At 44.6% G+C, this 16,942-nt stretch overlaps 1 protein-coding gene across 4 annotated transcripts; it reads left to right on the top strand.

Annotated features, from left to right (window-relative positions):
* The first annotated feature begins 598 nt into the window (after positions 1 to 598).
* On the top strand, positions 599 to 16,549 carry wu:fc50b12 (uncharacterized protein LOC103911624 homolog). 4 transcript variants are annotated; one of them, XM_043700249.1, is made up of 5 exons: positions 599 to 643; positions 1,607 to 1,754; positions 4,643 to 4,716; positions 10,272 to 10,501; positions 16,194 to 16,549. In XM_043700249.1, exons 3-5 carry the CDS (start codon positions 4,696 to 4,698, stop codon positions 16,420 to 16,422), a joined length of 480 nt encoding a protein of 159 aa, XP_043556184.1. In that variant the 5' UTR covers positions 599 to 643; positions 1,607 to 1,754; positions 4,643 to 4,695; the 3' UTR covers positions 16,423 to 16,549. The 4 variants fall into 4 exon arrangements, with proteins under 4 accessions (XP_043556184.1, XP_043556185.1, XP_043556183.1 ...); XM_043700250.1 differs by lacking the exons at positions 599 to 643; positions 1,607 to 1,754 and adding an exon at positions 766 to 1,550; XM_043700248.1 differs by lacking the exons at positions 599 to 643; positions 1,607 to 1,754 and adding an exon at positions 4,058 to 4,539.
* Positions 16,550 to 16,942: the final 393 nt, after the last annotated feature.

Raw genomic sequence — 16,942 nt, forward strand, 5'->3', positions numbered from 1 at the left:
CCCCCCTCCCCGACCCCCACACCCAGCGGGGGGGGGGGCTCCGTCCCTCACACCCCGCGGGGCCGACCCTCTCACCCCGCGGGGGGGGGGCACCGTCCCTCACACCCCGCGGGGGGGGGGGCACCGTCCCTCACACCCGGGGGGGCTCCGTCCCTCACACCCCGCGGGGGGGGGGGGGGGGCACCGTCCCTCACACCCCGCGGGGCCGAGCCTCACACCCCGCGGCGGGGCCGCCCTCCCCACATCCCTCACTTGCCTCCGGGCCCGACTTCGCAGTTTCCGATTCCTTCCCTCAGAGAGAGTGAGTGGTGACTGCGGCCTGCCCGGCGGCACCAGGAGACGTCCCGTGTCCCGTGTCCCCCCCCGCTCCCTCTGTCGTGTCCCCCCCCCGCTCCCTCTGTCGGAGCCCATCAACCTGAACCCGTGACCATGCTCTCTCCAGCCGCCATGACGTCAGGACCAACGTGCGGTCCCAGCGACGTCACGCAGTCGCCAACCTGCGGCGATGACGTCATGCGCAATCTCCGCCCCGAAACCGCGCTATGACGTCATCCGGAGGCGGCGAGGTGCGCATGTCGGCCCGCTGGGCGGGGAGGTGGGGCCTAGACCCTTCATCGCCATCAAGGGTGATGGACGTGGAAAGGTGTGGTGCTGGGCACCATCGGAGGGGCAGGACACTCGATGTTTCGAGCATAAGCTCTTCATCAGGAACGAAACGTCGGTTCTCCTGCTCCTCGGGTGCTGCCTGACCTGCTGTGCTTTTCCAGCACCGCTCTGACCTAAACTCTGGTTTCTAGCGACTGCAGTCCTCACTTTTGCCCGGTTCCTAACCTAAACTGATGGACAGTTATAGTGTAGAAGGAGAGCATTCAGCCTCTCAAGTTCAAACCAGTCTGCAACAATCCAACTACACTAATCCTAATTTCTAACTACTGGCCAATAGCTCTGGCAGCACAAGTGAATATCAAAATACAGCTTAAATGTTTCTGAATCAACCACCCTTTTAGGTAGCGATTTCCAAACTCTCACCACCCTCTGAATGAGAGCATTTCTCCCCAATTCTCCTCTTTGCCTTCTATTTATTGCCTTAAATTTATGCCCTTTATTAATTGACCCCTTTAGCAATGGAAAATGAGTCTCCCTTTCCATCCTATCTGTGCCTCTCATCAACTTATTCACACCTATCAGGTTTTCTCTCAATCTTCATTACTCCAAGGAAAACAACCCAATCTTTCCTCATAGTTCAGACCGTCCTGCTGAATCTAGTGAATCTCCTCTTTTCCCTCTCGAGTGCAACCACATCCTTTAATGTGGTGACTAGAACTACGCACAGTACTCCAGTTGAGACCTAACCAGCATTTTATACAGTTCCAGGACAGCCTCCTTGCTCTTGTATTCTCTCACATAACACCAGGTTATAGCCCAACAGGTGAAGGGGCTACACTCCGAAGGCTTATGATTTCAAATGTACCTATTGGACTATAACCTGGTGTCACGTGACTTATAACTTTGTTCGCCCCAGTTCAACACCTCCACATCTGCTAATAAAGGCAAGTATTCCTTACATGTCCTTAACTAATTTATCTACTTGTCTTGCTACCTTCAGGGATCTGTGGCTATGAATGTAACCACCGATAATCATTCAGATGATGTTTGGCAGAGGAAGATCCAAACAATTTACCTTCTTAAAGACTTCTGACACAGGAGCTGGACTTTAAGCAGAGTCTGGGTTACCGACATGAACGAAGAGTCAGGTTTGAAGATGTTATCTTTGGGCATGTATTGTGACAACACTGTGCCTTTAAGAGATAGTTTCTGTCCTGTTTCCTTTGCAGAGGGGTTTTGGCTCAGTGCTACAAAGGTGTTTCCTTCCGACGGTTTGTAAGTAAATTCAGGTTTTTTTTAAAAGTAAGAATAATAAATTGGTGGGGTCAGGCTCATACAGACTCGGAGGGCTTTGGTTGTGCTTTCAGTGAGTTTTTTTTTGTTAGCTGCTGGAACAGATGCCAAGAGTTCTCTCTGCTGCCAGATTGAAGACTTAGACAGAGTCTTCCTCTTAGAAATCAAAAGGGGCCAGGTTGTTTCTTTCAGTATTTCTACTGGATTGGAGTGACTGTTTTGCGGCATTGCATTTTGCTAAAGGGTATGGTAATGGGATGTTGCCTATATCTTTTTGTGTTCCAGCTCTCAGAATGAGCAGAACCCCTGCCATTCCAGTTTATTTTTTCCCCTCTAGTTATAGATTCTCCGAAAGAAGAAATATCCTCTTCTGTCAGGACCTCTCTGGGATGTTGTCTATATTGGATCAGTTGATGATTAGTGGTTAAATTATACATTCTCTTGTTAATTATGTCAACAGCATAAAGTTATACTGATTCTTCATTTTGTTGCATTTTAATTGCATTGTAAGGATAAAGTGTGTTTTGATTCAAGCTTAGTGGTGAACCAATCAAATCATATCTGGAACACAGTGCCTTACTCTTGCTTTTAAGTTGAGGTCTTGGCTATCTCCATAATTTACTTCGGGGGGGACTTGTCTCGTCCCTAGCAGTATTCTGTGAATAGAGAGCTTGGTGAGAATCAAGGCAGCACAGTGACCTGATTCTGGAGGAAGGGTGAAGCCCAGGAATTTGGGTAGAGACTTATTACATGTAAACTAGAATCCTTTACGATTGATAAATCTGTCTGATTGGGGATGGAGTGTTCATGGCCGGCTAATCTGCCAGCAGTCGGTATTTCACTTTGCTCCCTAGGGAAACCTGTAACATGTGCGAATGCTTCACTCTGTCCTCAGTGACGGAGATGTAGGTGTTCTCCGCAATGTAAGGAGCCTCAGAATCTTCCCTGATTCCGCATTGAAGGGGGGATATGTCACCCACTGCTGGACAGTAGGTGTCCATGGTGTAAAAGTGAAGGAGCAAGATGACCTTAGACAGCCCGAGGAAGTGATGTCTGTTCACTGGGGCAGGGTTCGAGTGATGGCTGCAGCATGTGACCTGGTTCACTGTTTTAAAAAAATTCTCAAGGTCAGGTTCGTAGGAGAGTAGTCTGACACAGAACAAACGACCAAGAGGCGAGACTGCTAGAATATGCCTTTCACCACATTCACTGATAACCTTCTTGGGGAAACTTCAGAACCTCAAACACTGCTCCTCAGAGAGATGAGGAATGGGATATGCCCCTTGAAGACCCACTGAGTCCTCCTGAATATTTCTCCTCCTGCTCCCTCTTCCCAGCTGTACCTGCCCTCTCCTATCTTACTTGTTCCTCCCAAGTGCTCAGCCAACTCCAGAGGCAGTCTTACCAGAATACCTTGTTCTGAAACAGCCCAAAACTACAGAGAAATCTTCTCCGCTGTTAGGAGTAAGTTTTTTGAAGAGTCAGAAAATGTTTCACAAAAGACCCAAAGCCAAGTTAACAATCTCAAATGAGAAAACAGCAGCTAACCTGAATGGAGTGATAGAGTGTTATGGACTAGGCCAGACCACTCAAAACATTCTAAAGCAAGCAGCCCCAGACCATAACTTTGCAATTTGTTTTGGTAAGTGTACAGCGAAAATTATCCAGATTAAGTTAGCCAGGTTGACTACTAGATTTTAAAACAGACAGAAGTTTATTCACAAAATTACACAATGAAACATAACCTATCCAACCAGACTCAAGTATGCTGTTCCAAATATACACAACAGTTCCAATAAGCAAACTCTCTTTAAAAACCAGTTTAATGGAATTATTGCTTACAGGTTGAAGTTGAAGGGCAGAAAAGAGAGAGAGAGAGTTTACACACAGCTCCCTGTTGAACTTCCAACCCAGTTCAAGAATAAACTAAAACTGCTCAGCTGAGCTAGAGAGCTGACCACTCCCCTTTCATTAAACAGGTCACTTCGAAAACATGACCACTTTGGCCTGAAGTCTCATCTGTTTACATATAAACAAAAGGCCTCTCAAAAGCCATTTCATCTCTCTCTACCAAACCAGACTGATTGACCCCTTTGAAAAAAATCAAGGACAGAGTATCCATGAGCCAAGGAACAGCTTTTTAATAAAAAAGGGGCTAGCTTTATGATAGTGGGTAACTCAGCCTTTCTTTACTTCTTGCCATAGTTTCATAAATTACTGAGTGAGTTTATTGGTGAGTCATGCACTGTCTATTGACAAAGCATCCTCCAGTATACAGAACAGTCCAAACCAATATGGCAAGCAGCCACATCTACCCACCGTGTTCTGTGTTCAGGCACCCTCATTGCTGAATTTGATATACAGATGTGTGGCCCTCAAATATTTTGTGTTGTGCCTTCCTGGTTTGGGTTGTTTGAGTCACATATTGACTTTAACATCTGTTAAAGAATGGCTGCCTTGTGAAGCATAACTCATTTAATTTTTAACAACGTGGTCAGAACTGCTATGTTTTAGTTACAACATAGCAACCATGAATTCCCGTCAATTTACTGAACTCCCACCCGGATTTCTCCCATTTGGAAAGGAGAAGTGTTTCAGGGTTTGCCCTCGAGGGAACTATTCAAACGAAGCAGTGTAGAGGTTGGTTCACCTTGGTGATTTACGTTGTAGACATTCAGTGGTGAAATATGTGGCTGTATCTTACACAGTGTAAATCTTCATCCCAAAATTCACTTCTCAACAGGATCAACAATAAGGAGAGTCCCAAGCGTCTACTGACTCCGATCATAAATAACTATGACCTGCCGAACACAGGAGGCAAGTATAAGTTACTATGATGGTCAAAAGATGAGTGAAATTACATTGACTTTTACAGCGCAGAAAAGGCCATCAGCCCATCTGTCCTGTGTCAGTACTTATGCTCGATACAAGTTCCAGCCACCCTATTTCATTTCAGAGACAGTGACTGATATGTTAGGATAGCGAAGAAGGCGTTTGGTATGCTTGCTTTTATTGGTCAGAGCATTGAGTATAGGAGTTTGGAGGTCGTGTTGCAGCTGTACAGGACATTGGTTAGGCCATGTTTAGAATATTGTGTGCAATTCTGGTCTCCCTGCTATAGGAAGGGTATTATGAAACTTGAAAGAGCTCAGAAAAGCTTTACAAGAATGTTGTCAGGTTTGAGCTACAGGGAGAGGCTGAATAGGCCGGAGCTGTTTTCCCTGGAGCATCAGAGGCTGAGGGTGACCTTATTGAGGTTTATAAAATCATGTGGGGCATGGATAGGATAAATAGACAAAGTATTTTCCCTGGGGTTGGGCAGTCCAGAACTAGAGGCATAGGTTTAGGGTGAGCAGGGAAAGATTTAAAAGGAACTGAAGGGGCAACATTTTCATACAGAGGGTGGTGCGTGTATGGAATATGCTGCCAGAGGAAGTGGTGGAGGCTGGTACAATTACAGCATTTAAAAGGCATCTGGATGGATATATAAATAGGAAGGGTTGAAAGGAATATCGGCCGGGTGCTGGCAAATGGGACTAGATTAGGTTTGGATATCTGGTCGGCATGGTTGAGTTGGAACGATAGGTCTGTTTCTGTGCACATAGCACATTGTAAATCTCATGTATGTTTTTGTACTCGGATAGGATAAATAGACAAAGTATTTTCCCTGGGGTTGGGGAGTCCAGAACTAGAGGCATAGGTTTAGGGTGAGCAGGGAAAGATTTAAAAGGATCTGAAGGGGCAACATTTTCATACAAAGGGTGGTGCGTGTATGGAATATGCTGCTAGAGGAAGTGGTGGAGGCTGGTACAATTACAGCATTTAAAAGGCATCTGGATGGATATATAAATAGGAAGGGTTGAAAGGAATATCGGCCGGATGCTGGCAAATGGGACTAGATTAGGTTTGGATATCTGGTCGGCATGGTTGAGTTGGAACGATAGGTCTGTTTCTGTGCACATAGCACATTGTAAATCTCATGTATGTTTTTGTACTCATCATATAAATTGACCATCCACCCACATCATCACCCTTTCAGTCACATCTTGCTAAATAAACACACCACACACGGAGCCTCCATTTCTCACTGGATGTGTTACTTTCTGCTATCTTATGACAGGGTGCAAGAGATCATTAGGAAATAGGGGCTGTGTTGCAAAGATGTGTGTGTGTTTAAGACATCCCACGTCCTTTGCCAATGACATTTCAAAATGGCAAGCATCCACACCCACACTCCTGGTTCACTTTTATAACCAGAGAATAAGATGGCCTCTATTTTGGAGGGAATTTCGAGGCTTGAAAGTTCAGCTTCTGTATCGGTGTCTGTGTTAAGTGCTTTTATCAAATCTTCCATTAGAGAGAGAGAGGAGGGGAAGAGCGAGAAAGAGAGAGAGAGAGAGAGAGAGAGAGAGCAAGAAAAAGAGAGAGAGGCCTTTTCGATCACTGTACTTATGCTGGTTCCTTCAACAATTGTCCTTGCTGTTCCCTCATAGATCTGCAAATTTGCCCTTAAGGAAATTGTTCTTGAATCTGATCCCAGGCACTGCATTCCAGAATGTAAAAAACCGTAACATAAAACATACAATCCTCATTTGTTTTGCAAATCCTCTTAAATATGGTTGTGACTGCCCCCACCAGTGCTAACAGTGTCTCCTTATTTACTCAATCAAAAGCCTTCTTAAAGTGCAACACAATAAAATATCTCCTCTCTGCCCAAAGGGGATAAATTCCAGATTCTCTACTGTCTGTTGAACCGAAGGTCCCTTCTTCTTGCCAACCTTCTAGTAAATCAATTCTATGCTCTCGCCACAAGCTTCATAGAGTCATACAGCACAGAAATAGGACCTTCAGCCTAATTCGTCCATTCTAACGCAAAAACAGAAATTGCAGAAAACTCAGCAGGTCTGGCACTATCTGTCAAGAGAAAGCAGAGTTAACATTTCATGTCCAGTGCCCCTTCTTCGGAACAGAAGCTTCTTCTGCTTTCTAACTTGACTTTCTCTCCACAGATGCTGCCAGAACTGCTGTGGTTTTCCAGCAATTTCTGTTTTCATTCCACACCATTCAGTCCTCTGGAGAACTCATGTTTCAAAAAGATCTTCCCTCATCCTTCTAATGGTATGGGTCTAAACTGTTCAAACTCCGTAAATGGAAGTTCTCTATCCAAGGAGATTGCAGATGCTCCAGCTCAGAAGTTCACCTGAGAACAGGAAGAATTCACCTACATTTCAGGCATTCATTAAGGACCTCCCAACATAGAAATATTCTTTGGTTTAGTTATGATTGTCATTTTTGCTCTTCAAACACAGCAATTGAGAGCCTCAGGACTTGGGTTCAATTTTTAGATCTGATGCTCTTGGAAGGTGTAACCAGCAATGGATGACCATAAAGCACACCACAAAGTAGGTGCACTGGAGTTTCAGCAGCACAATTTCAGGTCCCATTCCTCTGATCGGTCACTTGTGCCACATTCAATTGGATAGTATGTAGCAGTGCAAACTTTAGATCAGCAAACAGACTTAACACTCTAGTCTCAGGTTATTTTTACAGCCTTTATTGCTGCGTCCTTTCGATATTGAGCAGGCTGGCAAAGTCTGCAGCAACACCCAGGGCTGAGGGGGCACTGCAAATCTTCATCTATCTTACAAATTAATGACCTTCCTTAAGTGCAATGCCCAGGAACACAGTCCGCCAACTGAGATTCAACTGAGGTTGAGGTGTGACCTTATAGAGGTTTATAAAATAATGAGGGGTATAGATAAGGTGAATGGCAGGTGTCTTTTCCCTAGGGAGGAGGATTTCAAGCCCAGGGGTTGGAGGGGGCATTTTCTTAAGGTGAGGGGAGAAACATTTTAAAAAAGACATGGAAGCATATCTTTTACACAGAGAGTGGTTCATGTGTGAAATTAATTAATTTTCTGGAGAAATTGATAGATGCGGGCACAGTTACAACATTTAAAAGAACATTGGGATAAGTACATGATAAGAAATGTTTGGAATGATGTGGGCCAATTGCAGGTAGGTGGAACTAGTTTAATTTGGGATTATAGTTGGCATGGACCAAAGAGTTCGTTTCTGTGCCATATTACTGTGTGACTTGGTGATGATTTATTTGTAAAGCTTTAGAATCATGGAATCCTAGCAGTGCATAGAGGCTGTACAGCTCATCGAATCCGCACCAATACTTTAAAGAGTATCCCAACCCCTATTCTCTCCCTGACCACACCCTTCCAATCCCTTTAGCAAAATTACTTTATTTAAATGCACCACACCTCAATTTCTGTAGCCAGGGATCCTCTATGCTTTAATAAAATCTTTCTGCTGCTTGATCATCGACCCCCCCAACGTCTCTTCTACGTTTTTCAATTAACATTTCCTTGCCTCTCCATGTCCTTCCCTCTAAAATATATAATTTCATACTTTATTGCTGACAACTTAGTTTGGCAAACTGCTTATTTTATCAGAAGGTGACCTCCTGAAATCATTCAGCACCAGGCTATAGTCCAACAGGTTTAATTGGAAGCACTAGCTTTCCGAGCTCTGCTCCTTCATCAGGACAACTACCCGATGAAGGAGCGTTGCTCCGAAAGCTAGTGTGCTTCCAATTAAACCTGTTGGACTATAACCTGGTGTTGTGTGATTTTTAACTTTGTACACCCCAGACCAACATTCGCATCTCTAAATCCTGAAACCATATCCTCATGAGTCTTTGCAATTTCCATTTTGGGGAGGGAGGGAGAGAGAGGGATCAGTGATGAGAAGACATTTGAAAGGGTTAGAAAAGCAGTGATTGGGAATAGAAGTGACTGAGAGGGGAAGGAATGGTGACTGAGAGGAGGCAGGTTCAGTGATCGGCAGGGGAAGTGATCAAGAAGAGAAAGGGCACTGATGGGAAGTGGGAGTGAGGTAACCAAGGATAGTGTGTGCTGGGTGGGGGTAGTGAGGGAGGAGTTGACTGGAATAGGTTGAAACATAGAAGTAGGAGCAGGAGTAGGCCATTCAGTCCTTAGAGCCTGTTCCACCGTTCAGTGTAATACTGTTCCAACTCAGTACTCTACTCACCCTTTCGTTCCATGCTCTTCGATCCATTTAGCCCTAAGAACTATATCTAACTTTCTTGAAAACATTCAATTGCTTTCTGTGGCAGAGAATTCCACAGGTTCACCACGCTCTGGATGAAGACATTTCTCCTCATCTCAGTCCTAAATAGTCTACCCCTGAATCCTTAGACTGTGACCCTTGGTTTTAGACTTTCTGGTCATCAGAAACACCCTTCCTGCATTTACACCATCTAATCCTGTTAGAATATAAAAGAGACCTAAGGGGCAATTTTTCACACAGAGGGTGGTACGTGTATGGAATGAGCTGCCAGAGGAAGTGATGGAGGCTGGTACAATTGTGACATTTAAGAGGCATTTGGATGGGTGTATGAATAGGAAGGGTTTGGAGGGATATGGGCCGGGTGCTGGCAGGTGGGACTAGATTGTGTTGGGATATCTGGTCGGCATGGACGGGTTGGACCGAAGGGTCTGTTTCCATGCTTTACATCTCCATGACTCTATAATTGTGTAGGTTTCTATGAATGTCAGCTGATTGGAGTAGAAGAATGGGGTAGGTAATGGGACAGGAAAGTAAGAGTGGGTAGAGTGGTGGAGGGGATGTATATGGGAATCTGAGACTGTTGGGGGTGGTGGTAGGTATAGGACTAGTCGCTGATCTAGTCCAGGGCTTCTCAAAGTGGAGGTCTGTTTCCATGCTTTACATCTCTATGACCCATGGTTTCTATGAATGTCAGCTGATCGGAGTAGAAGAGTGGGGTAGGTAATGGGACAGGAAAGTAAGAGTGGTGGAGGGGATGTATATGGGAATCTGAGACTGTTGGGGGTGGTGGTAGGTATAGGACTAGTCGCTGATCTAGTCCAGGGCTTCTCAAAGTGGAGATCAGGGCCCCAAGAAGAGATTGGGGTCCAGAGTTCTGAGGCAGCAATGGCCATTATGGAACTCTCACCAAGGTATAACCTCTGTACTTCCGCTCTAACAGTTCCCACTCTCACATCCCCCTTACTCTGCTCTTCCAGTACTCACATAATGAGTCGTGACATTTTCAAGCCTCAATGTGGGCCCATGGGAATAAAGTTTGGGAAGCAGTATTTTTAAATGTTTACATTATTCAGTCACTAACTCTGAAGAAACTGAATGATAACCCACAGCTCACGGTCCATGTGTATGAGGGTTTTCACTGGTACCCTTCCTCTATCCATGGCATTTTGTTTCAGATCTGAATTCAACATTCTCACTTCCCTCCCAACCTGCCATTCTGTTGGCATTCTCTAAAGCCTGAATCACTGATGGTTTTGATGTGGTTGTAACAGGTGTTGCTGGTATCTTTGGTATGTTGTTATTTGAGTGGTTCTGTTCTGCTCCGATCCCTGAGTCAGGATGCAGTCATCAACCTGAAGTCTGTCCAGGAACTGGCCAAAGACCTAGGCTTTCAATGGACCATCGTGGCCTGTGAGCTGGGCTTCAGCAGAGCAGAGATCAGCCACTTCCATAGAGCCTCCCTGGAGAAAAAGGTGCAAGCAAGGAAAATGCTAGAGAGCTGGTACGTCAAAAGTTTCATTACTGCATCACGTCTGCTCTGAGGTCTTCTGTCTCTTGTGTTATATGCAAATGCTCTGAGTTAGAAGGACAGTGACCATCGTAACATTCTGTCATTGTCACCAGTTCTCCAGAACTTTGTGCAAATGGACCAACCTGGTGACTAGATGGTGACCTATTGCACTGAGCATGAAGTCAAGACTTCACATCACTTCAGTGTGTACTTTTGACGTGTGATCATTGCTCTTTTTCAACTTAATTCTCATTCACTTGATTGCTGACCACTTGTCATAGTCATAGAGATGTACAGCATGGAAACAGACCCTTCGGTCCAACCCGTCCATGCTGACCAGATATCCCAACACAATCTAGTCTCACCTGCCAGCACCCGGCCTATATCCCTCCAAACCCTTCCTATTCATATACCCATCCAGATGCCTTTTAAATGTTGCAATTGTACCAGCCTCCACCACTTCCTCTGGCAGCTCATTCCATACACGCACCACCCTCTGTGTGAAAATGTTGCTCCTTAGGTGTCTTTTATATCTTTCCCCTCTCACTCTAAACCTATGCCCTCTAGTTCTGGACTCCCCCACCCCAGGGAAAAGACTTTGTCTATTTATCCTAGCCATGCCCCTCATAATTTTGTAAACCTCTATAAGGTCACCCCTCAGCCTCCAACGCCAGGGAAAACAGCCCCAGCCTGTTCAGCCTCTCCCTATAGCTCAAATCCTCCAACCCTGGCAACATCCTTGTAAATCTTTTCTGAACCCTTTCAAGTTTCACAACATCCTTCCGATAGGAAGACCAGAATTGCACACAATATTCCAACAGTGGCCTAACCAATTTCCCGTACAGCCACAACGTGACCTCCCAACTCCTGTACTCAATACTCTGACTGATAAAGGAAAGCATACCCAACGCCTTCTTCACTATCCTATCTACTTGCAACTCCACTTTCAAGGAGCTATGAACCTGCACTGCAAGGTCTCTTTGTTCAGTAACACTCCCTAGGACCTTGTATTTGGTCCTGGTTATTTTTTAAATGACGAAAGGTTGAGACAGAGGGATGCCAAGTATTCTGCTTCAAAGCCCATAACGTAAAGAGCTGATGAGACCTTGGGTTTTTTCTAAATTCAGAACAAGATGTTACGATATTGGAACAGTTACTGTTTAGTAGTTAAGTGACATATTACTCAGTGAAGTTTTCCAGTAAAATTACTCTAATTTTTTTTTAGCTATAGTGTATTAATAAAGTGTGCTTTACTTCAAGACTGGTAGTTTGACCAATCAAATTGCATCACGATTGCAATGCCAGGCAATTGCCTTTAAAATAAGGAAAAATTAGAGTCTTGGCTATATTAGTATGTCTCGAGTGGGTTTGGTCTGGTCCATAACACATTTAATTCCCATTCCTGGATCTCGTGTCATTTCATGTTATAATCAATTCTCTCCCAGTAGTCGCAGTCCCTCTGTTTCTCTCTGACAAAGCCCCTGTCATTATCTCTCCCTTCGACAAACAACCCTTGACTTCCCGTCTACAGCCTTGCAAATGACCTGTCTCCGATACACCAGACACCCAACTGGACGACAGGGGAGAGGGGAAAGAGGAGGACGGTGTGGTCACTGTATCTAAGGCTGCAGGCAGATCAAGAAGGACAGGAGGGAAAAGTTTACCAAAGTCACATTGCAGAGCATATGTGATTTTGGTAAGAGTAGTTTTAGTACTGCAGTAGAGCAGAGATCTGATTGGAAGGATTGAAACATAGTGTTCTGGGAAAGATCAGAGTCGCCCGAGGCCTAGAATCAAACCTGGGTCCCTGGTGCTGTGAGGCAGCAGTGCTAACCACTGAGCCACCATGCCGCCCAGTGATAATGCCAGGTTTGAAGGCAAAGGAGACAGTACCTGGTGTGATTAAGCCATTGACAATATGGGTCATCCTGGGAGCCAGAAGGGCATATTGGGTGGTCAGCGTTCTTGTGGGAAGAGTCATAGAGCTATACAGCATAGAAGTAGACCCTTCAGTTCAACTTGTCAATGCCGACCAGATATCCTAAATTAATCTAGTCCTATTTGTCAGCACTTGGCCCATATCCTTCTAAACCTCTCCGATTCACATACCTATCTTTTTAAATGTTGTAATTGTACCAGCCTCCACCATTTCCTCTGGCAGCTCATTCCATACACACCATCCTCTATGTGAAAAGGTTGCCCCTTAGGTCCCTTTTAAATCTTTCCCCTCACCTTAAACCTATGGCCTCTAGTTGTGGACTCCTGTACCTCAGGGAAAAGATCATGTCTATTTACCCTATGTCCCTCATGATTTTATAAACCTCTATAAGGTCACCCTTCAGCCTCCAACATGCAAGGGAAAATAGCTCCAGCCAATTCAGCACAAAGCCTCCAACCCTGGCAACATCCTTGTAATTCTTTTCTGAACCCTTTCAAGTTTCACAGCATCCTTCCTAAAGCAGGGAGACCAGAATGGCATGCAGTATTCCAGTAACAGCTTAACTGATGTCTTCTACAGCTGCAACATGACCACCCAACTCCTATACTTAGTGCATTCACCAATAAAGGAATGTTTACCAAACACCTTCTTCTCTATCCTGTCTACCTGTGACTCCATTTTCAAGGAGCTATGATCTGGCACTCCAATGGTATCTTTGTTAAGCAATACTCCCCAGGACCATTCAATGTGTAAGTACTGCTCTGATTTGCCTTTCCAAAATGCAACACCTTGCATTTATCTTAAACTCCATCTGTCACTCCTCAATCCATTGGCCCATCTGATCAAGATCCCATTGTACTCTAAGGTAATCTTCTTCCCTGTCCACTATACTTCCAATTTTGGTGTCATCTGCAAACTTATTAACCATACCTCCTATGTTCACATCCAAGCCAGAGAATCATAGAATCCCTACAGTGTGGAAACAGATCATTCAGCCCAGCAAGTCCACACGACCCTCCGAACAATGACCCATCCAGACCCATTCCCCTAACCTATTGCTCTACATTTGCCCATGACTAGTGAACCTAACCTACACATTGTTGAACACTATGGGTAATTTAGCATTGCCAATTCACCTAACTTTGGATTGTGGGAGGGAACTGGAGCACCCGGAGAAACCCGTGCAGATGAGGAGAATGTGCAAACTTCACACAGACAATCGCCTGAGGTTGGAATCAAACCTGGGCCCCTGGCACTATGAGGCAGCAGTGCTAATCACTGAGCCACCATACCACCCATTTATGTAAATGACAAAAAGCAGAGTCCTTGTGGCACACCACTGGTCACAGGTTTCCAGTCTGAAAAGCAACCCTCCATAACCATCCTCTGTCTTCTACCTTTGTGACAGTTCTGTATCCAAATGGCTACTTCTCCCTGTATTCCATGAGATCTAACCTTGCTAACTAGTCTACCATATGAAACATTGTCAAATGCCTTACTTAAGTCCATATAGATCACATCTACCACTCTGCCCTCATCAATCCTCTTTGTTACTTCTTCAAAAAACTCAATCAAGTTTGTGAGACATGATTTCCCACGCACAAAGCCATGTTCACTCTCCCTAATCAGTCCTTGCCTTTCCAAATACATGTAAATCCTGTCCCTCAGGATTCCCTCCAACAACTGGCCCACCACCGACATCAGGCTCACTGGTCTACAGTTCCTTGGCTTTTCATTACCACCTTTCTTAAATAGTGACACCACGTTAGCCAACTTCCAGTCTTCCAACACCTCACCTGTGGCTATCAATGATACAAATATCTCAGCAAGGGGCCCAGCAATCACTTCCATAGCTTTCCACAGAGTTCTAGGATACACCTGATCAGGTCCTGGGGATTTGACCACATTTAGGCATTTTAAGACATCCAGCAACTCCTCCTCTGTCATATATACATTTTTCAAGACATCACTATTTATTTCCCCATGTTCTGTATCTTCCATATCCTTCTCTACAGTAAACACTGATGCAAAATACTCGTTTAGTAACTCCCCTATCTCCTGCCGTTCCACGCGTAGACTGCCTTTAAGTGGTCCTATTCTGTCCCTAGTTCCCTTTTGTCCTTGATGCATTTGTAGAATCCCTTTGGATTCTCTTTAATTTTATTTGCCAAAGCTATCTAATGTTCCTTTTTGCCCTCCTGATTTCCCTCTTATTGCCTTTATACTCTTCTAGGGAATCACTTGATCTCTGCTGTCTATATCTGACATATGCTTCCTTCTTATTCTTGACCAAAACCTCAATTTCTCTAGTCATCCAGCATTCCCTTCCCCCAGCATCCTTGCCCTTCACCCTAGCAGGTGAAGGGACACAGATCCTAAATTAATCTAGTCCCATTTGCCAGCGTTTGGACCAAATCCCTCTAAACACTTCCAATTTACATTCTCATCCAGATCCTTTTAAATGTTGTAATTGTACTAGTGTCCGCCACTTCCTCTTCATCCATACACGCACTACCCTCTATGAGAAAACGTTGCCCCTTAGGTCCCTTTTAATCTTTCCCCTCTCACCTTTAAACCTCTACCCTCTAGTTTTGGACGCACCTACCCAGGGGAAAAGACATTGAACTATTCACCATATCCATGCCTTTCATGATTTTATAAACTGCTATAAGGTCACTTGTTAGCCTCTGACGCTCCAGAGAAAATGCCCCCAGTCTATTTAGCCTCTCCATATAGCTCAATTCCTCCAACCCTGGAAGCATGCTTTAAATCTTTTCTGAATCCTTTCAAGTTTCACAACATCCTTCCTAAAGCAGGCAGACCAGAATTGAATGCAGTATTGCAAAGGTGGTTTAACCAATATCTTGTAAAGCCACAACACGACCTCCCGACACCTACGCTCAATGCCCTGACCAATAAAAGAAAGCATACCAAACACCTTCTTCACTACCCTGTCTATCTGTGACTTCACTTTCAAGAAACTATGGACCTGCACTCTAAAGTCTTTTTGTTCGGTGGAATAGGGTGGACAGAACAGTATTTGGTATTATTGTATTAATCCAGAAACTCAGTTAATGGCAGATGGTGAAATTTGAAATCAGTAAAAAAAAAAAAATCTGGAATTAAGAGTCTCATGATGACCATGAAACCGTTGTTAATTGTTGGAAAAACACATCTGGTTCACTAATGTCCTTTCGGGAAGCAAATCTGCCATCCTTACCTGGTCTGGCCTACATGTGACTCCACACCTACAGCAATGTGGTTGACTCTTAACTCTCTCTGGGCAGTAAATGCTGGCTTAGCCACAGCCACCCACATCCCAGGAGTGAAATTACAAAAACTTTCAATGTAGAGATGGATAGATTTTTAGAATCCAATACCATCAAGGAATGGGAAAATGGCATTGAAGTGGATGTTCAGCCATGATCCAGTACAGGAGTGAAGGTTTGAGGGGCTGAATGGTCCATTCCTGCTCCTATGTTTCTCTGGTTCATCCATGTTGTTCACCCAACTTCTGTGCTCAGTTCTCAGGACTGAAGGGTCACAATCTGTAGAGATCACTGACCCATGCACAGCCCCAATGGTCAAGGCACAGGAGAAACGGGGAATGTGAGATGCCAAATAGCGAAAGTTAAACCGAAATTTCATATTCACGCTTTTTGGTCGATGAAATTTTAAAATAATGCGACCTGTTCGTAAGGTACAGATTCTGGTTTGATTAAAAATTTCTCCCTTTTTTTTCAGGTACGAGAAATCCTGGAACAAAGTGAACAAAACAAAGATGCTGCAGGATGCTTTGGAAAGGGCTGGGAGGAAGGATTTGGCAGATAAGCTACAGTGTCTGCACTGGGGTCACCAGAAACTCAGTCGGCGTGTGGAGCTACCCTCAGCCTTTCCCTTTCTCATCACCATACACAAGACCATTAATAACCGGGAAGGGTTGCAAAAAATCAATCAGCTCAGCCATAAATAATAAGGAAATCCATTCACTGCTGTGCCTTTTAACAGTACTTTAGAAAGTGCCCGGTGACATTAATCGACTTAAAATGTTGCTCTTGTTGTACTGGTGTGAGAGGCTTAGTAAAACCAGAAGTCTTTTATTTTGTCGTTGCCAATCTTGTTCAATTATTTCTTTATCCTGTCATAGGTTGTGGACAAGTGACACAGGCAAGACACACCCCTGGCTGCCCAGAGTGTTGCCCTCGCTCTGCCGCATTGCCCTCCATACTTTAACGGTATTGATAATGATTGGATTATGGCAATATTCCTTAACTGTCCTCATTTTGTCTCGGGACAACATACTAATAAGGAGGCACTTTGCCTACAAAGTTTCAATGTCTAATCATATTGAAGCAGAGTCCCCGCAAGCTCAGTCACTCACATGAGAGAGCTTTGGTTTGGAGACGCCGGTGTTGGACTGGGGTGTACAAAGTTAAAAATCACACAACACCAGGTTATAGTCCAACAGGTTTGATTGGAAGCACTAGCTTTCG

Source organism: Chiloscyllium plagiosum, chromosome 12 (assembly GCF_004010195.1).
Source record: "Chiloscyllium plagiosum isolate BGI_BamShark_2017 chromosome 12, ASM401019v2, whole genome shotgun sequence".
NCBI classification, from domain to species: Eukaryota; Metazoa; Chordata; class Chondrichthyes; order Orectolobiformes; family Hemiscylliidae; genus Chiloscyllium; species Chiloscyllium plagiosum.

Excerpts from the sequence above, each read along its gene's own strand:
- wu:fc50b12 (XM_043700249.1), top strand. The coding sequence starts at position 4,696 with ATGACCTGCCGAACACAGGAG. Across the intron at positions 4,717-10,271 it reads TGACCTGCCGAACACAGGAG|GTGTTGCTGGTATCTTTGGT; the intron begins GCAAGTATAAGT and ends TGGTTGTAACAG. Across the intron at positions 10,502-16,193 it reads AGGAAAATGCTAGAGAGCTG|GTACGAGAAATCCTGGAACA; the intron begins GTACGTCAAAAG and ends CTTTTTTTTCAG.